The following is a 26,117-nucleotide window of genomic DNA, read 5'->3' as shown; positions in this document are numbered from 1 at the left end:
ATTCCATGGAATTAAAGTTGCTCTAACTGAATGCTTACCTCGAAGGTAATGAAAACTGTTCTATATTTGACAGGGAATTATATACTGTACATAAAATAACAGCAAAACACCAATAAACAAACCCTCCTGTTCTTGCTTTTCCTAAAATTGGAAATAAAGCTAAATTGCCCCTTCACTCCAATATCCTTTTTAGAAGCCCTTGAATTTTGCTCACTCAGTGGTATATTGCTGAAAAGGCAAAGTCTCTTCCAGTAATTTTAGGAAAAGCTATCATCAAGCTGTCAACAGTCTAAATTGAGTATAAAAGTACCAAAGAGAAACCTTCACTATTATCAGAGTCCCAAATAAGTACACTTGAATAGGCAGATAACATCTAGAGTGTACAGTATGAGACCACTTATTCCTCCAGCTTTTGGAGTGATTTACAAGGATGAAGTCTTATGTTAAATAGTTAGTGACATTTTTCTTCTTGTCTTACCCAGGACAACTCAGCCCAAAGAAAACAGATAGTTGTGAACAGATGCCTGTTCTTGGAATTCATTTCAGATGTCACATTGCTGGGTGTTAGGGGCATCTGTCTCATCCTCTGAGATGTTATGTGCCCTCAGCTCATATTGGTCATCAGAGGGAAGATTTCTAATACTTCATAGTCCAGGATAGATTGAGCTACATCTTTACAGTTCACTAAAATCAAAGTATTATTCACTCTAGGTGAAGGTGAGAGTTGTGTCTATAGCATTACCTCTCTGAAAAGGAGGCACCCTGAAAAGTGTATGTTATCAGTGGTGAGTCAGTGGAGGCAGGTTTTTCTAGATTTTTATTCATATCCAATAAGTAGCATCCTTGCTGTTTAGGCAAAGCTGTCTCTATTAAGATGTTTGTTTTGATGCATGATGCGTCTTCACGTTATGGTCTCATTTTTGGTAGGGATGAAAATGGGACTATGACTATGGTCTGACATAGAAATTGCCAGCTGGTCTCCAAAAGCAAAAGCTTAGTACACTAATCTACTCAGTCACTTACCTCTTAACATTTTAATATCTATCATCTAGCAGTCCAACAGCTATGATAAAGAAGATTTCTAAGTCACAGCCTTTAAGAAACTATTACCATGATTAATTTTCATTATTGTGGATTTCTTGATTGTTGTTCTCAGGTTTAGTGTGGCAATTAAGATTTGAATTAGTATTTAAGCTTTTTCTTCTCCAAAACATTGTAGACCTATTTTACACTTTTATCTTAACTGGATGTTGTAAATCTGGTTTTGAATTCACTTCAATTAAAAAAAAATATTTTGAGGATGTGATTAATTACAAGACGAAAAGTAAGATTGAGGTGGATTCCTTTGATTGACTTTTGCAGCTTATAAGCCAATATATCATTAGGGAACAACCTGCGTAGAAGATAGCAATTACTTTCTCAAGACTCCCTTTAGTAAATTATTATGAGATTCAATAAATAGTTTAGCTTTTGTATTTCTTCTCTTTATTTGCCTTTTCTATTAGAAATTATCAGGTAACTTTTAGTGAACACTGTCGTTTGTGTCTTCTATTAAAATCCATCATCTTTTTATGTATGTTGCAAAGGGTAGATTGTAAACACTCCAGAGCAAACACTATACCTGAAACTGGACATAACACTACCATTACATCAATCCATCTAACTTAAACTGCATTTTAAAAACTGTAATGACGATTCGTATTCGCCAACACATTCCTTTATTTTCATATCTCTTTCTAACAATGCAACACTGCTGCTCTGTAACTAAAAAGCAAGATGGTGAATGTGGCTTGTTTTGACTTTATATTGCTCTTCCTTCAGATGAAACATCCAACTGGATGAAGATTAGTTTATTGCAGACTACAGCTCCACAGTCTAATATTTTTAAATTGGAATCACAAGATCTTGAAATTTTTATTATGGGGAAGGATTTGGGTTTCCTCTCTTTTCCCTTAACATTTTGCTTTTAAGGATTCTGAACAAGTCTTCTTGATACTTCTTTAAATGTATTAGACTTCTGGTGTGGGTTTTAAGTGTTTGTTATTAACAATTCTGTATACTTGTCCACTTTTTTTGCATTACAGGCATTATTATTTTTAAGAGATCCCTTCATTTAGCTCACAGGACAGTGGAATGGCAGAATAAGTTTTTTGCTCTAGTTTTGAAAAATATGGTATCTTATCCCAGCTTTCTATTTTCTGTCTCCTTTCTTACATGTGGACTCACTCATAACTTCCTTCAAGTAAATATTAATCTGTTTCACCAAGAGGAACATTGCCCTAAGATTTCCTGACGAATATGGTAATTTTTTGAAGCTGTAAGCTGTATGAAAATATTCTTTTAGTAATGATGCCTAATATCATTGTGTAAACAATTGAGTACAGCTACCTTGAAGGACTGCAGGCAGCCTTAACAAAAACAAATTAATCTTCTGTGGCTGGTGACCCTGTGCACCTGTAACCACACCATTGCACTCAGTTTGCAGGTGCATCCTCTTTGCGTAATCATTGACTTTCACTCTGAGTACTGCTAATATTTGTTTTATCACACAGGCCTCCAATGATGCTGCCTCCACCTCTCCAGAGATGCACTATACGCCTCTGCCTTCAGGATCCAGAGACCTCACCAATCACAGAGGTATGAACTAAACTTTTGTTGGTATGAACTGCTGCAAAGCGGTAAGCTTTGCTGTAAGGCCTTCTCTGTATTAGTTACTGCTGTATTGGCACTTTACAGAGAGCATTGCACCTTTCAAGCACTAGGTGAGAAAACCATACCTGTCAAGACTACAGATTTTAACTCACATTGAATAGGATTTAAACGTAGTCTACTGGGAAAGCAAATAAATCTATGGATAATAACATTCAGTTATATTTTTCTGCATGTGAGAGAAAAATGTAAAGAGATTAGAGTACTTAAATATTGCTAAGTAGATGATTACATGCAGCATTGGTAATTTTGAGAGAATTTGTAAACTTTCTAATATTTGTAAAGATAGAGCTTTTTGGCAGTTTAACAATTTAGGGCTGTAATTTTGACATGTTAACAGGTTTTCATTGCAATAAAAAGGGGTTCTTTCCTGGTTTTCAACATTAAAGGTGGATCAGTGTTTAATTTCCTTTTTCACCAATCCTTAGAACTTAAAAAGCACCTTGGGCAAATTCTCAAATTCCTTCTGTGTACCTATGGAGCAAAAACTTCAGGGAACAGGTGAAAAACTGAAGCAGTCAGGAAGGGTGCGTTCCAAGCTCTTACAGCTTTGTTCTAAAAAGGAGAAATTTATGAAGCTTGCAGCATTTGGCAGGTTAAAACCAGAGCAACAACATTCTTATTTATTTCCCACGTTACACATTGATTCCATGTTGTTCATGTAACCCATTTGTGTAGAGGCAGGTTTTGTACAGGATACCAGAATCAAAGTCAGTGTTATATTTAGGAATTGATGGTAGCTAAGTTTTAATGTGTGTTCAAACTGCAGCACTGCAGAAGATTGAGGCACCATTAGTAGAAAGCCTTATTACTTGAAACCTTCTGAAACAATCAGGCAGGCAATGCAACTGAACAAGGATCTGTGATTCAGGTGGGAAGGATGAGGAAAGCAACTGATTAGACTTTAATTCTTCGCAGCCTATATCACTGTGCCAGGGCTAAAGATGGGTGTGAAGCTACATTGTGGTCTTGGTGTAAATTGACAGGGTGTACTGGAAATCAGATGTCCTGAAAGAGCTGTAGTGCATTGTGTTCTAACACTGAGCTCATGTAGCAACTGGTACTTTTTTAAAGAGAAAGGACCAAACCGAAATCCTGGATTTGAGCAGGCATCTGGTCTTCAGAGATAAAAAAGCCAGATGAAAATAGCTGCAATCCACTGCCCCCCCAGTTCCCAAGATATGTGTTGTGGCTTTGATTTTCAGGTAAGCATATTTGCTTTGAGGTTGGATTTCTCATGTTGGATTAAAAGGCTAGGGTCTAGTAAGGCAATAAGTAGAATGACAGTGTTGTAAATGCCTAAGTTCTATAAAAATACATACAAAGTGCCACTAAAAACCAGGTATCCTCAGATCTGTTTATTTAGATGATAGTGAATTAGAAGTGTGGCTTCGTGGCTGATTTTGGAATCTGACTTGGCAAATTAAATGCCAGTAGCATTTAAGTGCCAATAGTTGCGTGCCTGCATTATTGATTGAATTCTCTTGCAATAAAGCAATTCTGTGGCTCTAGTAGGTGTTGCAGACGTGTCCATATGGGTGTCCATTCAGAGCTGGAGCTTACCAGGTTCTAAGTACCACTGTCTTTGCTAAGGTTTGAGAACACCTGCTCTCTTACTATGACAGGGGAAAATTATATTCCCCACATTATCAACTTTTTACCCCTAGTTGTTCACATAACTCTTTAATATTGTCTTTACTCTTCCCAGAAATATTCTGCTTTGCATGCTAAACATGTGCTGAAAATTTCCTTGATGATCAAGCACGGTTATAAATCAAGTGGATGGAGAAGAGTGTCATCCAAAAAAATGGTAAAATTGGCCCTAAAAGAGACATTGTTAGCATGATCCAGTAAGTTTTTATATATATATATAAAATATATTCACAAGGAAATAATTAAGAAAACTTTCCAAAATTCCAGGTGTTGTAAATAAGACTTGGAACAACCTGCTAGCAGGGTCCATTAACTCAATCAACTTTTATACAAAGAAAAATAAGTTCACAAGCTCATAAAAGATTAATTGGACTCAATAGAAAAATCGCTAAGAAAAGAATGAAATACTTAAACATGCTATTTTAGGTTCTGAATATCTTCAATTTTTTTTTACTGAATGCTTTCAGTGTTGTAAAAAATGATTGAATCAGCTGTTGCATATGTAAATATTGGCAGTTTTCAGTGCAAACTGGAATGAAGAATGCTGTAAGTTTGTGAGTGCTCTTATTTGTCCCCAGAGAAACTTGTTAACCAGAATCTGAAACTCTGGCAAATGGTTTGGTACAGCTGTAAATTGATTTTGGGGGGATTGGAAAGGGGAGCAGGAGCAAGCTGTATGTACTTGAATGGTACAGTTTTACTTGCACATTTCTCACTCTATTTAGCCATGAATTTTGCAGGGAGAGCAAAACTATATAATTCTGCATGCATTGCACCATGCATCTTACATCTTTCATGTTCATGCATGCAGTATATTATTTTGTACAGACAATATTCAGGAATTGTGAAAATCTCTTGCTTTCAGAGCCCATAGAAACTGCATATGACAGCGTGGCATCAGCGTGGAATGATATGGAATAATCACTGTAAATATTCTATCAAGTGTTATGATGCTTGAGAGAAGAAGAGAGAAATAAATATTGGATACACATTTTTAAGCTTTAGAAAATTTCTCCCCATCTTGGGAAAGTTGTTTTCCCTTAAATTACTTTGTTGCTTAGACCCACTTTTCTAAGTTGAACCTTTACTTGGTCCCACTGTTTATATTTTTTAGCAGAAAATGTATTGGTCTTCTGTGCAGGTTTTGGGCACCTGACAGCAATATAACTTGATTCTTTGAGATCTAATTGCTGTCCCATTAGGCAAGCCTTCTAAAGTGGTAATTTTATAGATAGCTTTATTTTTGTTTTGATTCCAAAACAATGATCTCAAACTCTTAAGGGTCTTTCCTTGGTCTTTGTCAAACTACCATTTTGTATTTTATTTTATATGGGTTTAGACACCAGTGATTTACTTGTGTGAGATGTGCACAATTCTCTTATCCAGATAAAACAAGTCAGCTTAAAGACACGTCCTCCTGTCATACAGTGTGCTTTGTTTATTTTTAAGTTCCATTGCTTGTATTGTTCTAGTTTTCAAATATTCTGATGAAGCAAAATAAAATGGGTCCCCCCTTTCCTTCTGCTTGTCCAGATCTACTGTTAAGAAAAAAAAAAAATCCATTACTTATTGTTGTTTTTAAATAGAAATGGCCATGCTCCCAATACACAAAAGTAATGAAATATAACATATTTTAGTAGAAACTTGCTCCAAAAATTTTCTTTCTCTCTCTTTTTTTTTTTTTTGGTTTGTGTGCATGGCCCAGGTACTTTTCTGTTCCTTATCGACAATTTGTTAACTTGCTACCTACAAAATCTTAAAATACAGATTTCAATTTTTAACATAGTTGAAATTGATGGAAAAAGAAATTTTAAAATTGTAATAATATAATTTTAAGGATAATTTGCTTGATGTGTGGAAAAAGGCTCCCCAGCCTCCACCCCCCTCAGGTTGTATATTTCTTTTTTGTAATGGCATCTTTGGTAAGGAAGTTCCTTTGTTATGTGTAAGCATTCAAACTCAAATTGCCTTCTAAAAAGAACAGTGCTTTCTAGTTGGTGGGGAAAATAGTAATTTATCATTCTATCTCTTGAGAAGCAATATTACTAAATCATGACTATTACAAAAATCTGTTTTTCCCATATAAAAAGAAGTGCTGGATGCCCTTTGTATAAACAGATATTTTATAACATTGTCTATTACCTGATTTACTTGAAAACCTATTCATTTGTCAAAGCCATTTGGTTTCCAGTAACATTTTACAGATGTCTCCTTTTCTTGCGCCCTTGTTTCTGGGAACAACCAGTGGTAAGTCTGCCCCATAGCTTACTGGTAAAAGGAAGAAGCAGCAGTAGTTTCCATTAAAAACTAAGCCTGTATTTATGTAAGTAGTTTTTAGAGCCTTAGCTTGGATTTATGCCAAGGTTTAATAGTTCCAATCTATTCTGGCTTGTAAGAACTTCCTGAACAAATCCACTGTCCTGTTTTGGTGTCTATTCAGTTAATTATCCAAGTGTTCTGGTATGCACAGACATTGCATTTTCTCATTTTATATTTGAATGATGAGTGCCCAAAGGAAAAAAATTGTTTCTTATTCTACCAATATGTTTAGGTCAATTGACAGACACATTTTTTTATTTTCTGAAACAGTCTAATCTGAGTTTGAAAGTCATAAACTGCATTCAGAAACAATGCCCAGAAATCCAGGGACAATATTTTTAAGCTTCCTAGTTACCCTCTGAAGGTAATTGTATAAAGCATTTTGGAACAAAAGAAAAGAGAGGTGCCTTCTGCTCTCAGTTTTTCTTGTTTAAGAGGGGTGTGCTGAAGATTTGTTTTGGAATGAAGATCTTTCCAAACTTTTGCATTCCTAAGCAAGCAAAAGCATGTAGGCATATAATCTGTTAGAGAGGCACCTGAACTTGAGCTGTCTGGTTTTCTTCTGTGATCATAATGCTGTGCTGTTGTACTCAAGAGTGTTTGGCATATTAAATTTTTAATAATCATTGCTATGACTATACAGAATACTTTCTGATTGATTTTTTGGGTGTACCATAAACAAAAACAAGCTACTAACTTTGCAGGAGTTGAGATATGCGCTAGGTCAAGACAGAAGTGTACTTTAGAATGCAGAACAAGCATTTGGACATCCAGTTGTGCTGGAATTTACAATCCAGTAGATGTCAAGGGAGACCTACTACTTTCAAAATTTGGTGTTCAAGGAAAAATGTAGAATTTTTGGAGCGCCAGAAGGAGTAATATAATTGATGTGATGCATGAAAGCCCCAAACTATCCTCTGGGGATTTACCTGTTCTACCTCAATTTGCCCAGCCTGCTTATACTTTAGAAATAAATATTCTGGGGTTCATCTGGAACTAATAATGTCTATAGATCCGTCAAGAATTGGGTCTAGGATTTTAAGGTAATACTTTAAACTTTCTGAAGTAAAATTACAAAATTGACACATACTTCCTAACAATAAATGTTAATACACAAAGTTCTTCTTTTTGAAGACTTTCAACTCAATACACATGCACTCTGAAAAGCCATGCTGTCTTTAAATCACAGACATAAAAAGTAAATCGGTTTGCATAAAAACTTACTTCCAGAAAGATAATTATCCTGTTTATATTATCATTGCAGTCTTCTCTGTTGTTGTTATTGACACAGTTGTTAGGTACTCATTGTGTTTTCAAGCCAGAAGCTTATTTGGAGTTTGAAATTGATTGCTGGGAAAGTCACAAAGCAATTTATGTAACAACTTATCATAATTAGTTAGTTTTCTTAATGTGAACTGTACTTTATGCGTATCAATTGATTTTTCTGTATATCTGCATAAATCAGCTCATTGTATGCTGTCCAAAAAGAATAATAATAATAATAATAAAAAACCTGTGGGTAGTACTTTATCATTCAGTTAATTTAAGGAGTCTTCAACAATTGTTTAACAAAAGGTGTCTATATATGTATATAAGTAGTATGTGCTTTAACTTGTCTAATAACTAAGAACAAGAGAATGAATAAGAGAACTGCAAGCAGATGAAATATATGAAAGCTCTATACAAGGCAGAGATGCTGTGAATAGTGAGAGACATTCTTTGCTGGCTTACATGAGGTGTCCTTTGGAAATACCATAGTTTTTAAGCTGCATGCTGTTACAGTGAGTGATAGACTGCGTACTTCTTAGGCCAGGATCTTCTGACCATGAGATGAATAACCTTAAAACAAACAAACAAACAAAGTTCACAGTAGCATGGAACAGACAAGATCATATTTTCCAGGGGCAGGAACACTCAAAAATAAGCTGTGATATTTCCTATTAATGCCAGGAAATATGTCCCCACAGTGAGCTGTGCTGTGCTCATGACTTAGACTCAAGGGGAGTGGGTGGAAATCCTCTTCTTTTGGCACTGTGGAAGACAACTAAAATAAGGAGTCTGTTATAAAAAAGAAAAAAAAAAGAAAAAAAATAATCTCATTTGGCTTGCCTGTATGTAATGAGAAATTGGGTTCTAGTGCCTTGCTTTGTTTTTCACTTTGGGAAATGGACATTAATGAAGCGCAAGAGACATGGGAGAAGCATGGAAAGTAAAGTGGTGATAAAGATGAGTGCCAATGTGAGGGAAGATTTGGTTAAGAAAAGATTTTGTTTTCCTGCCTTAGTTTCCCTTAGTTAAAGGGATTCGAAAGAGAAAATCTGTCAGAGGTGGATTGGAGTCCTTGCAGTCTGGAGGTGTGAGAAGGTAATGTCAGCTATTTAAAGAACTGTTGTGAGCTGTTTCTGGGGCAGTTGAGAGAAAGGCAGGCCAGGCCTTTCTCACAGCCACTGCTGGATGGCCCCTGCTTGTGCCCATAGATCTGCCTAACCTTACACTTGGAGATGAGATGAATGGTACTGACCCATGTCTGTTTCTTCAGTGGTGCAGCTAATTTCATACCTCAAACTGTGATTTTTCCCCTCCAGGCTGCTCTCTACTGCCTGCTTGCTTTTTCTGATATGGTTGCTTTGCTGGGAGAAGAACAGGTAGAAGGGATGAGTGAAACAACATAGGTGGGGAGAAATGCTAGAAGGCATATTTCCTTAGAGAGGCTTACTGCCATGAAATGCGTCCACCTGATAACCAAAGCCCACCTGTATTGGTACTTGTCCCAAGTCTGCAAATGCATTAGACATCTGTCCTGGTTCTATGAATTGACAAGCAGTCAAAAATTCCTTTGAAAGGGATTGAGAGGACTAGTACATGTACACATGATCCATTCAGTTCTCAACTGTGGAGTGGTTTATTGCTGGGCAGTAATGAAAGAGCAGATTAAAGAGGGTCTCATGTAGTACCTCTCCTAAGCCCTAAACTATTTGTTTACTGAAATAGAACCACCACCAATAGCTGTGGTCTTTTGTGGACCCATTTAACTCACTTGCTCACTAGTTATGGCCTCTGCCAGTGCCTACATGTTTCTCTGTAAAGCACAGACTTTCCTAAATGTGGAATAAATTGTGGCTGGATTTGAGTGTGACCTTGACTAATATGGTTCAAGAAATACATTTTCTGGGTCATTGGATTCATGTTCTTGTCACTTACAGGGTCAATAATTTCTTGTCTGTGTATACAAGGAATGCTGGATTTGAATCAGGATACTGTAGATTATTAAAACTTCAGCATAAAAATGTACTGTTATCTTGTATATTGCAATGATGAGAGCAACTAGTCATGTGAAACTAGGGTGGGGTGAATGAGTTGGGGATGGTATATAAAGTGACTTGCAGTTTTGTGCAAAGTCTTTCTTGATGGTCAGAAAAGTTAAGATTTGGTTTTAAGCAACAGCATATTTTAATTTGTGAGCTTTCTCTGTGTTCTGTGGTTTGCAATGAACCCAAGGGGTGTGACCAAGCTGACCAGAAGCAAGTTCTAGGAGGATCACTTCCTGGAGTGCTATGTCTCTGTGGTAATAAGATATGGGTGTTTGTCTGCAGCAAGACTTTAAAAGACAAAAGAGAGTAATGAAGTAGTTAATCAAATTTGGAATAAAATTGTATTAAATATCTAAGGAGTTGAGCACAAAATTCCCATTCTGCAACTAATGGGAATTAGGAGTCTAAGATTCAGGCAGGCAGCCTTTCAAAATTGTCATCATTTTTTTCCAAATATTATAGAGACTTTCATTTTTCCACAGTGCACATTCCCCAAACTGACTGTTGAAGACCTGACCATTTTCCATACTTTTGTCACTATTCCCGTAACTTCTGAGCTTTTCATTGCAACTTTTCCCACATCTGCCAAAACTAACCTATCAGCCTGGGCCCCAGTTACCCATACAAGTGTCACATCAGAGGGAGTATGATTAATGAGGAAAAAGCTGTAACTTCATATTTTTGGGTAGACTAGAAAGTGTCTGATGTTTCACAACATAGCTCATTTTGTCATACTGGCAATAAGAAACCATGAGAATGCTCAAGCTCCAAGCCGCGTGACTATAAAGTGGCAGAAAAGCATAGAAAACATTGCCTTCTATAAGTGGAAACTTGAGATCCAAACCCATAAACCCATCTAAAATCTTCATTAGATATGTAGGAGAACTTATGATGCAATGAATCTGCAACTGGCAATTTAAAAAAAAAAATCTAGTAAATTTGCCACTTGGCTTTATAATCTTTTACAATAAAGAAGTCCAGTCATGAGCTGCAGTATTACAGCCCTTCCAGAGAAATCAGGTTCAAAGCACATGGAGTGCTGTGCAAATAGGGTCTCCTGAGAGACCCCTATGTTTAGTTAGCACTCCAGCCTAGCCTGTTTTTGCAGGAGTCCTCCAATTTTATCATTCAGGCATTTTTACAGCCTCATTGGAACAAATAAACAAACATCTGGAATCATGTGGTATATTTAATTAAAAACTTTTTGTTTGGCCAGAAATAGTAAAATCATGAAAAATTGCCTGTCTCCAAGCTCAGAAAGGCCAAATGATGAAGCTGTTGGCTACAGACAGTTTTACAATGTATTGAAATTCATAGATATGCACACCTGCTACAAGGCCCCCCCTTTATTTTGATTCATAACCATTAATGAGTGTTTAGTGCACAGATTGTAACCCTTGTTTAAATGGGAATTTACTGTTTTTAATAACATATAGACACGTGTTGCTATATTCCATACAGCCTGTACTGTTCTGTAGTACACAGACAAGATAAAGCTTTATGCTGTTGGTTTAAAAAAAAAAAAAAATTAAAAAAAAAATTACAGTACATTTCATTTGAATATTCTGTCATATGAGCATGTTTTAATTCCAGTGGCAGTAAATATCTGCCCCATGCTAAAAGTCTATGTATCAAATATTGGAAATACGAAAGATGGTGTTTATAGTCTGTAATGAAAATGTAAATTTTCATTCTTTCATTTAATGCATGGGTTTTTTTAGGAAAATTTCAGGAGGTTCTTGATGCTTTTGCAGACAAAACTGCTTGCTGTCATCTGAGGTATTGCTATATGGTCGCAAAATAGTCTACAGACCAGGATTATTATTTATGAAAACTAGTTTGCCTAATGCACTCCTACCATTTTGGATGCACAGATTTGCCTTTGAACATATGGGACATAGAATCTTATTTTTGAGTTTGTACATCTCAGTTTCTAAATAGCTGAACCCTCTATTGAGAAAAAGAACATGACATACTCACAGAAAGTACTACTGCATCTGAATATTGTTCACAATTCTTCATATTGCTTATGATTAAAGTTATTTGGACATTCCATTCTAAGCTGTGTTTCTCTGAGGGTTTAGACTTAGCAGGATAGGATGCTTACGTGACCTTGACCACTGTCCTGTGGTTAGCGTTACTGAGCTGAATGAAGAGGACATGGGTGTCATCAGAAACAAAGCACTAATTCCCACATAGCCAATACATGTGAAAGACTACTTTAAAACTGGGAGGTGGGAAGAAATTTCCTGCACAGTCAGAAGGGCAGCCATCTAAATAACAGCAGTGAAACTGTTTTGTCCCCTTGTGTGTTGGTTCTTTATATTGCCCATATCTTGCTATAAAATGTATATTTCTTCCAAACGATGAACAGCCAAAAAGATGCAATGTATTTTGCATTTCTTTGTTCAGTGTGTGTACTGTGCTGGGAGTGGGTGAAGCTTCCTTTCTTTAATTTTGCCTTCACGAAAGAAAGGGGTATCTTCGTATGATTTCATTGTGTGTTCTAATGCAAGAAGAGAAAGCTGTCAACGTTTTATAGGATATGAATATCTGTATTCACGAGCTAATGATATGTTTGCTGATCAAAGTTCCTTTCAGAGCTCTGAAAGCAAATGTTAAGTAGGTTGACAACTTTCCTCTTTTTTCTGTTTTGTGATATTTTTGTGGTCTGTTAGTAGCCTTACTGCTAGAAAAGTAAATGATAGGAAGTACCATGACATCCTTCAATAGCTCTGTATGCCCTTAAGCAGAGAGATCGCACCTGGAGAGAAGAAGGGAGGAGACAGAGAGGTAAACAATAAGTATAAACAACTGAAATTGTTTTGTGTCCCTTACAAAACAGAGGATGCCTGATCCTTTTTTTCATTGATATTCATTGTGTTGCCTTTTACAGTTTCAGAGATTTTGAAGGTTATTTCTGTTTACACAGGATGAAATTATTTTACTGCATAATTGACAACATTGGTATGTTTTGTAAGACCCTTTTAAGAAAGCTTATCTATGACTCTAAAATGCCTAGTAAACCTAGGCAACCACCTGAAAGACCCCCCACCTGTGGCTGCATAAAACTGAGATAAAGAATGGAAAATAACCCATTGAGTATGCACTTTCCCACCTACTGAGAGCAAAATGCAATGCAGTGCAATTTTAGTACTTGCGTGCCACTGGGGAAAATAGACTCCTAAAATCACATAGTGAAGCACTGGAGAAATTCAGCAAATTTGTACTAAGCGCTATGTTATAAAACCTAAGGAACCGTAGGCTTTGCTTCTCAAGTGAAACAGATTTGTATTGCAGTTCTGTTAGAATGCCTACCAAATGTAATGGTGATATTTAGCACAGTAGGACGAAAAAATGTAAGGCTAGTGAGTAAGAGTCCTTTCACAGGAATGCTATACAGAGAGGGATGCAAGCAACCCTTGTGATGCCTACTTAAAGACCATGTAACACTGCAATCCCTGAATTTTTTTCTTTTACTTTTGCTTAGTATAGGGTCACATACAGAGACCTGGAAAGAGCACATGGTCCCAGTTAGCTCTTTCAAAACCATTTGTAGTAGTAGACATGGCTTCTCACAATTAATAGAGAACTAAATTAGTGTTCCTGTCTTGTCTGAGACGAGTTAGAACACGCGTGTACTGAAATTACAGGGCTACCATGCCAATGCGCCGGATTTGCCCCCACTAGCTTAGCTTCCTCACCACCAGCTGCGGCATCAGTGGCAACTGTAGTAGTTTTAGCACTGTATTTAGTCAGAGATGTGCTTAGAAAAACTGCATCTATCCCAACTCTACCTCTTCCTCATAGGAGGGAGGCAACTCCCAGATGGTATTTTTGCTGAACTGTGAGTGGGAGCAGCCTGTCTTAAGTCATTTTTGTTTCCATGAAATAAAAGAAGCAGGCTCAGTGTAAATAATCCCTTGGGCCATGATGGAAGAGCTGGCATCTATTTTAAAGCAGAAAGGTTGGCAAACAATCCCACCCCAAATCAACCTAATGCACCCCACCGCCCCTCCCAAACCTACCCATTTAATTAAGTTGGCAGATTGTCCCTTTCTTCTTAAAGGCAGCAAGTGATAAATTCCATGAGGGGGAAAGAGAGAGCAACTTTATAATAAATAGATTAAATATAAGGTATTAGATCATTCAGAAGCAATTTGTGCTCTCTCATGCCAACCATTACTGATGTAAAGTACATGATGTGTCAAGAAAAAGAAATAACAGGTGAAATTACAGTAAGGTAAAAAGGGGATATGTACACATCCACTCAACTGCTAATTGTGGATGTAAAGTTTGCCTCTGCCCTGTAATCTGATGCTAGATAACAATGACAGTAGAAAAGTGGAAGATAGCTGAAGGAGTCCCTCTCCTAACTGTTAATCATTGCACTGCCGCCTTTTCACTTTTGTTCCACTCTGTCATTACAAAAAGTAATCCCTTTACCAAGATGAGTTTAATAATAAAGTGAAGCTGTCAGCTAATTTTTTGTGTGTGTGTGTTGAAAAATCTGTTTGCAATAAAGGAGTATAATGGTTTTATTCAGTGGTCCCACAAATGAGCAGAATTAGAACATCAAGAGATGCTACAAAGGAGGGAGTGCTTGAAATATAGTTAATGTCTGTAAATTCTCTTATTCTGCCAATCTTTATGTGGGTTTTTTCTGCTGTCTGCATGTTTAGGGAAAATAGCTATTCAGATCTGTATGAAGTGAACTAGTTAAAATAGATTGCAAGACTTGTAAATGGCATTCATTTAGGAGATACAGAAAACATCATTCAGGCAGAAAAAATTCCCGTGAGAAGCTAAAATATGAATTGCAGCTTGGTAAATCAATGAAGAATAAATGCAAAGTGCAGGTATGTTCTGCAGATTACAAAGAAAAGTTAAAAGAGTTCTAGTGGTGACTTGGTCAGTGAGAATAGATGCCACCTTGCTGTGGCTGATACGGTAGCTACAAACGTGCTGAGTGGGAGATCCATGTAAGAAAAGGCACAAGCAGGAATGCACTTGTAACCTTAAACCGTCCATCCTGCATAGACACAGTATTTTCCTGAACAGATGAATATTTAGGATCTAAAATCATTCCTTGTCAACATACCCCTGAAAGAAGCTAAAGTGTTTCACCAGGGAGTTGAATCTTACTCTGTCGTTCTTTTTTTCACTGCCACAGGAAGGAAAGGTGAGGCATTAATACTGCTACCGTGAAGTTCTGGAGGTTGTTCAGGATTTGTTCTTGTGTATGTGAGAGACTAAACATAGAGCTATTCTGCAGAAATTTCAGAAGATGCCAGTTTCTAAGCTTAAAAAGTTGTGCACTACTTCAATCCCATGTAGACAGTTTGAGAAGGCAAACAGCATCTGATTCATAAAATGAGGCCTTGACAGTAAGGAACCCAGGTTTAAAATCTATATAACTATTTTGATTGATGTTATAGGATTTATTTAAGATGCAAACAATTATTCTGATAACACTGAATTTTAACTGGTTCCTTCTTCAGAAAGTACTTATAAATGAAGGCACAACACCAAGTTCTAATAATTTTGATCTGTAAAGTTCAAACTCACTTTGCCTTTCATTGTAAGTATTTCTAAGTATGGTGGTAGAGCAAAGAGTGAAATGCAAAGCAAAAACCAAAATAAGGATAGTTGAGCTAACATTTATGCTTTTTTAAGTAAAAGAACTAGTGCATTCCTTATCTTAAGTTTTCACTTGTTTTGTTGTTGTTGTTTTTTTCTTCAGGGGTTTGGAAGAGTTTTTCTTAAGTTCCAAAGCAAACTATTTAATACCAGTTTGTAGGTATTTTGAACTGCCCTAATTTATGGATTTTGAGATCTTTTTTTTTTAAATACTATTCTATTATTTCCTAATAGAAGACGACATCTGATTTTTGTTTCTTGTTGATTCCCAGATTTTCAGTCAGTCTGGCAAATGTTTTCTCTGATCTGTAGTTAGAAGTACTGTGTTGGAAGCAAAAATGTTAGTACAAGAGGGGGATCTTTAGGCAGTTTCTCCCCCAGCTCTAATTAAACCAACACAGATTATGGGGAGGAAATCCATACACATGCTAGGCATCTCTGTGCTTTAAAACTACCTGCAGGTGTTTTAGCCATGCACATATGGCTGGATATATGATGAGGCCTTTCAGATTTTCAGCCAAGTCTCCACTTGCAGGGTAATGAAATGTTGAGGGAGGGGAGAAACAAGATACATGTACGTGTAGAGGTTATGATGTCATATGTAATGCGTTATTGCTGCATTGATACTTCACATAAGTTCATTCCAAATCAACTGCTGAGCAGTATTTGTGTACTATTAATTTAAAATCTTTGAGGGTGAGAGGTGCTATGTATGCATACATATAATATGTGCTCTGTATTAGTCAGCCACTGTCTGCTGAGCTTCCAAGGAAAGCACCTTCATCTCCATAGAGCTTCCCTGCCTACTCAATCAGCTACAGCTATATTCCTTACTACTAAGCTCAGGCATCTTGGGAGCAAATTCAGGTCAGTGTGGAAGCATCTAAATATTCCTTTCCCTATAGGTAAAACATAGTCAGCTGGCCACAGATTTCTGAGCATCATAGCTAGACAATATGTCAGTTTTGTATCACATCCTAAAGCGTAACTCCAAGTAGCTTAAAAGTTTGTTGACAGTATATTAGGAGAGTAACTCAGTAGGAGATTTACTTCTTCATAAGTGTGAACTTTTCCTGTAGTTCCTAGAAAGATACTAGGAAGCCTTCATCCAAATATTGATCTTGGGTATTTTGATCTTGTTTGTCAAGCCCTACATGGCAACAGAATAAATGGAAGCTTATGGGTGAATTCTATCTAAGACATATGCAAACTTTCTTCTCCTCTTTTAAAGTAGTTCAAATGTTTTGACTTATCATCATCAGTACTAATATTTTGGTGATTCTTGATTTGGAAATAGCCTTGGAGATGCCTAAGAGCAGCTTGATGAGATTTAACCTATTTAATGAGAGCTTGATAGATACCATGTTTAAATTAGAAGGGGGAGGGGAGCAGCGTGAAATAGATCATATTGTAATTTCAGTAATCAAATGCACTGAAATATGTCATTGAGAAGATACTTATGAATCTTAAATCTTAGGATGGCTGTCAGATTTCTTTTAGTCTATGAACAATGACAGTCATAATTTGAAGATGAAGTACGGTCAGAGCTTCTGTCTCCTTGACAATCACTCCAATATTTAGACAAAAAAAGCGCTCTCTCACAGATTTCATTAGTCAACTCATGCTTTTTACATTTTCCCTCATGTAACTCTAATACCCTGTGAGAAGCCTAGACAAGCAGAATTGAGTGTTATCTCATACAAACATAAAAGAAATTACATATGAGTATGTAAAGGCAGAGGAACTTTAAGGATAATCCCACAGACTGCTTGTATGACCCAGGAAATGATAGGGTTGCATGTGATGAATTTGGGTGTGCTTTTGAACAATTATAAAACCTTTTCTAACTGATTTAAAGCCTCCTCCTACATTTTCCTATGCTTTTTTGCATACTTGAATTAAGTTTTTAAAGTTCATTTTTTTCATATGTTGTTGCCTTGATGCTTAATAAAGAAAAGGGGGGGGGGGGAGGGGATAAAAAGAGAAAAACTAGCAACACTGGGAAAGGCTTGAAAAGCTGCTTTGGCTAACGAGCCAGAGAGAGTGAAGAGATTCTGATTAACAAAGCAATCTGCATTTATGAAGTATCTTTTATGTAGAGTGTCTCTGGGCACTTACAATGCAATAATCTGTGGAGCTTGGCTAAGCAAGTGAAAAAGCTTGAAAGAATAGGAATTCTGAAAGCAGAGAAAGAAGGGAGCTTGATCTAATGTCATAAGGCAGGGAGCTTTGGAGCCTTGGGGCACAATTAACAAAGGGTCTGGCACCTGCCGTCTCCAGTCTTTGTTTTTGTTTAGAGAAAGATTTAGTAATTCTGCTCATGGGATGTCTTTCCTTTTCTTGACTTCAACCCACCGTGGCTCAGAATCTGTCTGAACACTTGTGTGGTAATAACACATCATATGCATCCTCGATTTACGTGAGAGTAATAGGAAGGGTTACTTACTGACGCTGTAAAAGAATTGCTGCCTTTTTTATCTTTCTGTTTTACCCCTTTTTTTAACATCAGAAATGTGGTTCTATGAGAAAACAAACAAAGGAATTTATGCTGCTTTTCATAGCAGGATTATTGTGGAACTTACCAAGTTTAATTTTCTTTATTTATTTTTATCTGCTACTGATGTAAATGGCACGTCTGCTGAAAACTCAATGCTGGCCTTACTGTTTTACTGAAACACAGGAAGAATTTTAATGCCATATATGCTGCTTTGGAGAAAAGTTGAGGGTTTGGGGTACTACTATGTTTCCTTTACGGTTCTTGAGGACGTTAAGTTTTCTCCTTTTGAATGTATAAACAAGAGTGGTTTTCTCTCACAGCTATATTGTCACCTTATTTGAGTATCATGAAATCTTTTATGGGCCTATTGTCAAGCACATGTGTAACAAGAAGTTATCCATGGCCCAGTAGATTTACTTAGTTAAATGGACAAAATAGACAGGGAATAAATGAAAGACAATACTGTTTTCCTTACTTTTATATTTGAGAAGGTGAGGCAGAAAGCACCGTGTTAAGCAGTGGTTAAGCAAAATGTCTGTGGCACTGTATGGACTTAAGTATCCTAATTCTTGGTTCTTGGATTTAATAACTAGAACACCCCATCCAATACAAATGTTTACGTCAAAGGCCCACATGTATCTTAGATAATTTTAATGATATGTCCTTTATCACTGCTGTCTATGAAGTGCTTGTTTGCATGGTATCAAGAGTTAGTTCTCCTGTCTGGATCATTCTGACCTTCCCGTGTCACTTATCTTCTATTTTTGCAATCTGGTAATATATTTGTACACCCTTTAAACTTCCCACAGGATAAAATGAGCATATTAAGCATGGTCAGAAGCACTGTATAGTCATTGCAGCCTGTGTAGTTCAATATGTATTTGTTAATCCTGATGAATAAATCTTGTGGAGTATAAAATAAAAGAAACAGGTAAGAGGGGATATAGTCAGGCAGGTAAGTATTAACAATGCTGGGCATCTGACATCATTATCCTCCTGAACATGTCAAGCCTTCAATGCAGATAGGGTACAATTTTCATAGTAGCCTATAGAGGTTGGTTTCTTCTAAATCATATAGATCTTTCTAGGAGAACCTCATCTGTAGCGGCTTGTTGGGGTTTTTTTGGTGGTGTATAATTTGCATTTTAATATAGGGCTTTAATTTGCATATGTGATATAGTATCATTAAAAAGACTTTTTATTTTACTAAAGGATCCCTCTTTTTGTAACAGCCTTTCTTTCCAGCAATTACAAAACACAGTTTGAGGAAGGGAGCAATACCATATCATTTAGTCTGTTCAAACTCACTCTTCTCTAAAGGTATTGTGAAGAGAGTGACAGCAGCCCAGCTCAGCTTTAATGGGCAGAAGATGAGCAAGCCAAGGGCTTTTTCATCAAAGCACAAGTTTTTTCCTGTCCAGTAAACCTAAAAATTGAAATGATCCACACTATACTTTTCGAAGTTGTTCACAAAAATAATTAAGTGTTATGTGATCACTTCTGATGCTGTGTCATTTCTTTGCTGAAGCTGATGCTATTATGGCTATAAACTACTATAGCGTAACAGCTGTTTATCAAAATATTCATGAAAATTTTCTGTGACGGGAGAAATGGGCATACTTGTAATACTGTTTCCATGGAAAAAGATTCATGTGCTTAGATTTAGTCAAAATTATGGCATACTGTTCTAAACTTGACAGAACTAGTTCAGCATATAATCCATAATAAAATAGGAACTGTGGTATTTAAACGCTAATTCAGTGCATATCAGTTTGTATGCATAGACTCTGTTTAAGATATTGAAAAACAGGTTTTCTTAGTAAATGCTACCCAAGCGATGGCATATATCCCAGCCCTGGGATATGAGTAAGGTCTTTATCTAGGGTCCAGGCTATAGTTCCATGGTTTGCTGTCTCTGCCCAGTATAACAACTAGTGGATGTTACATGCATTTTTGATTGATGAGGTATTGAGGAGGATTTGGAAATCTGAAAAACCATATTATTATAAAGATTACAGAACAGTGGGAAATGGAGCCAGGAATGTACCTATAATTTAGGGTAAAGAGTAATAATGAGTGCCCATAAAAATAAATAACCATGATGTTAAATAGACTGCAGATCATTTGCACCTTGAGGCTTTTCTCAGATTTTGTGCCAGTAAAGAAATGTGGTAATAAGCCCTCATGTTTTTAGCCAAAAGAGTTTCTTATGTACAAATTTTATTTGTTTTAAGTCATTTGAATAGTCCCAGAAATATTTAGGAGCATGAAGGGGACAAGAGGAGGAAGATGAAGGCAGAAGTCATAAAAAGCGTGCACTACTTTGAAGACTTATTTTATCCTTGAGCATATATTTTTCTTATATTGCTTCTGACTCTTTCATAGCTGATAATGCCATTTTGAAATCCGTTCTGAGCAGTTGTAATTATTTCAGTTCTGTTGAATAAGAAATAATTTCTGATCACTGTAGACATGCAAAATGAATCCGTGTGATTGCTGGCCAGTTCTTATAACAATCTTGAAAGTTCTCTCTTAACTTGTCCTTGTCAATCAAAAAGAAAAATACTTTGTGTCTGTTTTCCCTTTGAGGCATGTTATTGCATGTAGGTACTTTGGGCTACAGAGTGAAGGTTAGCTTTTCCTATACTCTCAAATGTAGGAGAAAGTATAAGATCAGCTTTCATAGTTGAGGAATTAAAAGCTTCTGTCCAATGTGTGGCATTACTCATTGCTTCTGCTTTATCACAGAAGAATTTGTCCAATAAAAATTGCTACACTGCTGATTTTTAAGTAATGTTCATCCATGTCAATATTTATTCACAGCCCATGTTGTAATCAGATTTGTTTATAATGTAATGGAGTCTGTATGTGCTAATCAACACTGGAACCACATTTTGCAGCTTCCTTTCTTTTCATTCTTGAAGTTTATAGAATTTGTAAGTTAGTTGTGTTTAACATAGCAGATAAGTGTTTTCGATCTTCTATACAGATTCAGGCAGTCTACAAATCACTTGGTTGTTACACTGTTGTGTAAGAATTTTTGTGGACATCTTTCTCTCTGACTAAATTTATTGAGCCACAACGAAAGGAAACTTGGAAAGCAACACATTTTTAGTAAAATGTTGTTAGTTCAGTTAGAGGTGGAATGGTCAACAGCTTTCTCCATACTTCAAGTTCCCAAAGCAAAAAGGAAATTTATCCTCTCCATTGAGATATAAACTAGTTTATTTTCAGTCATTTATCTGAGAAGTTGATGCTCACCATAGTAATTCATCAAACATTTTTTTGTGAACTGTATCTGGCAGGGCTTCTTGGCATCAGCCTTTGAAATTCTAAGAGTTCTTGCATCCTCTGGGAACAGAGCGACTCTCTCTTCTTATTGCACATCTGGAAGGAATGTTGCTGCCTTTTTGTTTAAACAGGGAGAGATTGTTAGGGTAGTGATTGAACCCCTCTAAACTGTGTGGTAGTATCTTCAAATTTTTGAAGAGGAAAGAGGAAAAATGCTAATATATATATATATATAAAATATATTGTAGTTTCTAATTCTAAACTCTAAAATAATAATTATTGCATAAGAACAAAAATGGGAGTGTAAAAATGGTGGGAAAGATTTATTAAGTGTTATCATTAAAGATTTCAGTAACTATATTAGTACTTTACTGGGCCTTTCATCAGAGGCTAGGTGCTGCAGGTGTGTTTATTTAATGTAATGTGTGTGAACTCTATTGTGTTATTTAACCTCTTCAGGCACTCTGTTAAAAAAAATATTAAAAAATAGATGCTTACTTCTGCTGAATATAATTGTCCTTTTTAATGATCTAGAAACCTTAGTAACACTTCCAACAACAACAAAAAAGAATTTTCATTGTAAATTTAAGATATTTTTTTTAACAGTGAATTTAGCTGTTAGGAAGAATTCCCACCTACTATTCAATTCTACAGCTTTTTCTGAATGACAAGAAAAGTCCTAATTCCTTGTTGCAAAAAAATCAGTTATGAATGTTAATGCTTAATTATTTAAATTATTTATTCCAATTAAAAAATCTGAATTCAGTTTACTAATGTAAACATAATTGTGTAAAAACTGATCCTGCTTATTGTGAAGGGGGTTTTTTATTATTATTTAATAGGATCAATTATATTACTTACCCTAACCCAGCAACACATCTGAACTGTCATGTAAATTCCATTACGTGCTTTTGTCTTTTGCTGAATATGGATGGTTTTAAGCATGTGCCTAAAAGACTTATTGAATGAGAGACTATTTATTGGAACAGGGGCTAATGCTGTTTGCAAGCTTTATGTTACTAAAAATCTAGAAAAGATTGAATTTGGTTTAATATTTCAGTTAAAAATGGTATAAGGCAGAATGCCAACAGGAGATGCATTATAATAATCCATAAACCTGTGGTAGCCAACTAATTTTGGATGTTATAGGAAATCTTGGCTTTATGCTGGCCAATATTTCTAACATAAGTTTCCATCAATAAGTTCAGGATATACTAAACTGGGTTATTAAACTGCAAGGAAGAGACTAAAATTCAGAGAGATCTGATTTCTGTTCAGGAAGAACTTTTCTTCTAGGCATTAAATTTTAATCCAGTGTATTAAAAAAAAAAAAAATTCTATATCGTTTTTGTGGACTCCAGCAGAATGTTTTCACATTACTAATTAGTGGCAAAATGTCAGTAATCTTTCATAAGAGAGTCTTTTTCCTTCCATTTCTGATTTGGTTCTCCCACATCTTGCCATTCCTGTCTGGAAGCCTTTGCATAATGATCTAATATGTATTTACTACTACAACTAATAGTATCATGATGTACATACACACTGTACTATCAGTCTTCCTTCTTGCCTCTCCACGACCATAATTAAGTGGTCTATGGTACAAGGAATTGTGCAATTGAAAGGTCAACATTTTCAACAATATATTGAGAAGCAGGATCCAAATGTAAATTAATTAGAAGACTTAGTGGACATTTACAATCTCGTAATGTTCACAGTCCTTGGGAAATAAGTTTGCTTCCTTGTGGCTTGCCAACAGGGTTTCCTATATTGGCTGCAAAGATTTGGATATGGTGAAGTATCTTGGGTGGCTGGTATTTGTTTTTAAATTAACACAGTGAGATTTTAGGCTGAATAATGGTTTGGATTCGATTTCAAAATTACATGAATTATTTTTTTGAAATTTACTCCAAAATGTTTTTAATTTCACCTTGTTATTTGATGCGAATGTCATATGTTTATCCTTCTCATAAAATTTCCACAATATTGGTCTGAATTGTCAACTGTTTCCATGTTCCATATCCATTCTGGAATATTCATATTCAGATAATTCCTGTTATCCCACCTGCAGTTTTGTATGCTATTACTGTTTCCATAGCATGGAATTGTCTTGGTTAAGATATCTAGCTGCATGAAGACACTTCTGCCTTACTAATATGAACCTTAAAAATGTACCCCTTAGACTATAAAAGATGAATATATCTACCTTCAATAAACACGTTTGAAAGGATAAATTTTATCTATGGTTTCACATTCCTTCTCCTTGAAATCTATGAAACAGAAAGAAGATTTCCTCCCATCATTCCACTTAATGAATTAGTGTATTACAACAGATCTGTTGGGGTTTTTTTGTGTTTTTTTTTTCTTTTGCCGTTGTTAGACCAAAGCTTAATGCTTGTGTCTCATCCCTTTGGGCTCTGACACTGTATCCTGGATTTTCCCTATCTGTTTCAAATGGCAGTGTTTTTCTTCTAGGAAGATTTGGAAACACTACCACTGTGATATGCAATGTGATCTGACAGTGGTCAGAACCTGTCCCCGTGGAATTGTATCCATTAGGCCATCCCTCTGAGACTTACATTCTCAGGCTCTTAGTCTCTCTCTGAACATTTTGCCTGAGCTGACTCATCTGAACTACCTTCTGAAGGAATTAATAATTCTGTCCTCGAGATTAGTTTGCTATCAATGCATCAATATGAAGAATATAGCCAATATATTGACTGTTTTGAGAAGAACATGAAATCAATAGGTATATTATAGTCCCTTTAAACTGCAAATTCTTACACAGCAGCATGGTCACTACAGATTCCGTGACTGCTGATCTCTTACAAGAGACTAACTAGTATTTTGACTATTCTGCACTACTGCAAATAACAGATTTTTAGAAAACACTGCATCATTTGGTAGAAATTTCCTTTTCACCTATTTGAAAGCTTATTAGAAGCTTGCTGATAGGAAACATGCATTAGAGTAAAAATTGATGATTTTACAAAATACTCCTATATAGTTTTATTAATCTTATCCTTGGGCTTCCCTCTTGCAGTGGCAAAGTTTTCTTTTAGTGGATTCTACAGTGCTAATCTCCTTGGAATTTAGTGGTTATCACAGATATTAAGTGTGACATTCCAGAAAGGATTATCAACTTCTATCATCTAGCTAAGCAGGACCTATGACTAGCACTTTTCTTTTCAAAGAGAGAATGGACAAATGAGGTATTTCTGGTTTCAAACCATACTGCAGCCACCACCACTAGTAAATGAGGAGAAACTTTCTGTGAACATCTGCAGGCAGCAGAACAGAGATAACTCCAGGGGTGGGTTGTGCTCTTTCCAGCATTCATACTTATAAGAAACAAATGGAAAAACTGTGTGATTAAGGATGACATTTATTGCCAGTCGTTTATGTTCTTGATCTGTATATAACTCATCAATGAAATTATATCCTTTTCCCTGCTTGATCTGAAATAGATAGCAACATCTAGGATAAAGGTAGTGTGATACATTCCCCTGTGAATGTAATAATGTTTATTCCATGAAGTTTAGAGAGTTTTGTGGCTTCCAGCAGGGCTACCCAAATGGTGCCTTCAGCCACCTGTGGCCCGCTAGGCCAGTTTGTCCATCCTCTGCTCTGTTTCTGGCTGCTGCTGCCTTTCTCAGGAGCCCCTCCAACACTGGCGTGGAATATGCTGTAGCCATGGTGAATTGTTCTGGCAGTGACAGCCCATCCCTGGCTAGTCTTTTTCCCATGAGCCCTTCAGGAATGGGCAAAGGCTTAGCTGTGTAAATGTGCTATAAAGTTAACACTTCAAACCAGGACCTGCTGTTCATGTACAGATCAACTTACCATACTCTGTATGTGCTGTAGGTCTGGTCACTCGACGGAGAACTTGATCAAGCTAGGGCTAACTGCTGCCGCGGAAAAGCTGGATGACTACTCCTGGGTAGGGAGTGAATAAAAGCTGAACTTTCTAGGAATACATTTAGTGTCCTCATTTTCCATCTTAAAATGAATATTCTGATGTAGTGTTTGAAATTTAAAAAACTATTGAAGATTTAATTGTAGTAAGCTCTTAAAATATTAAATACAATAAAATCAAGTTCAGTAGCATTAAAAATTTAATAACGAAGATTTAAAACAATGAAATTAATAAATCGTAAAAATTTATTTTGGAATAACATTTTAAAATTGATATGGAACTTTTCAAACTGTTGGCTTGCTAATGTTTCCTTGCTAAAATTCCAAGGTTATCTTCCAAATGTTTGAAGAGATCTTTCTCAATCTTGAAAATACCCTAGGTACGTAAGAACTTTATTATACCCAAACGTCATTTGAATAGCATCATTTGAAGAGAAAAGTTCTTGACTTTTTTCTTTTATCACAGTAAAAAAAAAAAAAAAAAAAAAATCTTTTTAATCACCATTTGGGGATTTGCTGGGCGTTATCTTTTTGGTTAAAGTTATTTCTGAGTTACAGTACCAATGTTTACAATTTGCTTTGGCTTTTACCTCCTTAAGGGTATTAAGCTAAGGGCAATTTCACATATGTTCTGCCTACAGTATTATAACAACTAGTTGGCTGTCCATCTACTAACAGTAGTCAGTATACCATGAAAGGAAATTATATTCATGTACACTGTGAAAGGAAATTACACTCATATTGGATTTTATAATAGATAATAAACAAAAATAAGTTTAGGTTTA

At 36.1% G+C, this 26,117-nt stretch overlaps 1 protein-coding gene across 1 annotated transcript in view; it reads left to right on the top strand.

Moving 5' to 3' along the window:
• The window catches only part of LRMDA (leucine rich melanocyte differentiation associated), a 692,212-nt gene that overhangs the window by 579,265 nt on the left and 86,830 nt on the right, over nt 1-26,117 (top strand). Inside the window, exon 6 of the mRNA XM_049811164.1 lies at nt 2,553-2,637. Coding sequence (XP_049667121.1) covers nt 2,553-2,637 — 85 coding nt within the window. The remainder of the gene's footprint in view (nt 1-2,552; nt 2,638-26,117) is intronic.

The sequence above is a fragment of the Accipiter gentilis genome, chromosome 9 (assembly GCF_929443795.1).
Source record: "Accipiter gentilis chromosome 9, bAccGen1.1, whole genome shotgun sequence".
Lineage (NCBI taxonomy): Eukaryota > Metazoa > Chordata > Aves > Accipitriformes > Accipitridae > Astur > Astur gentilis.
This window is presented reverse-complemented; position numbering and strand designations above follow the sequence as displayed.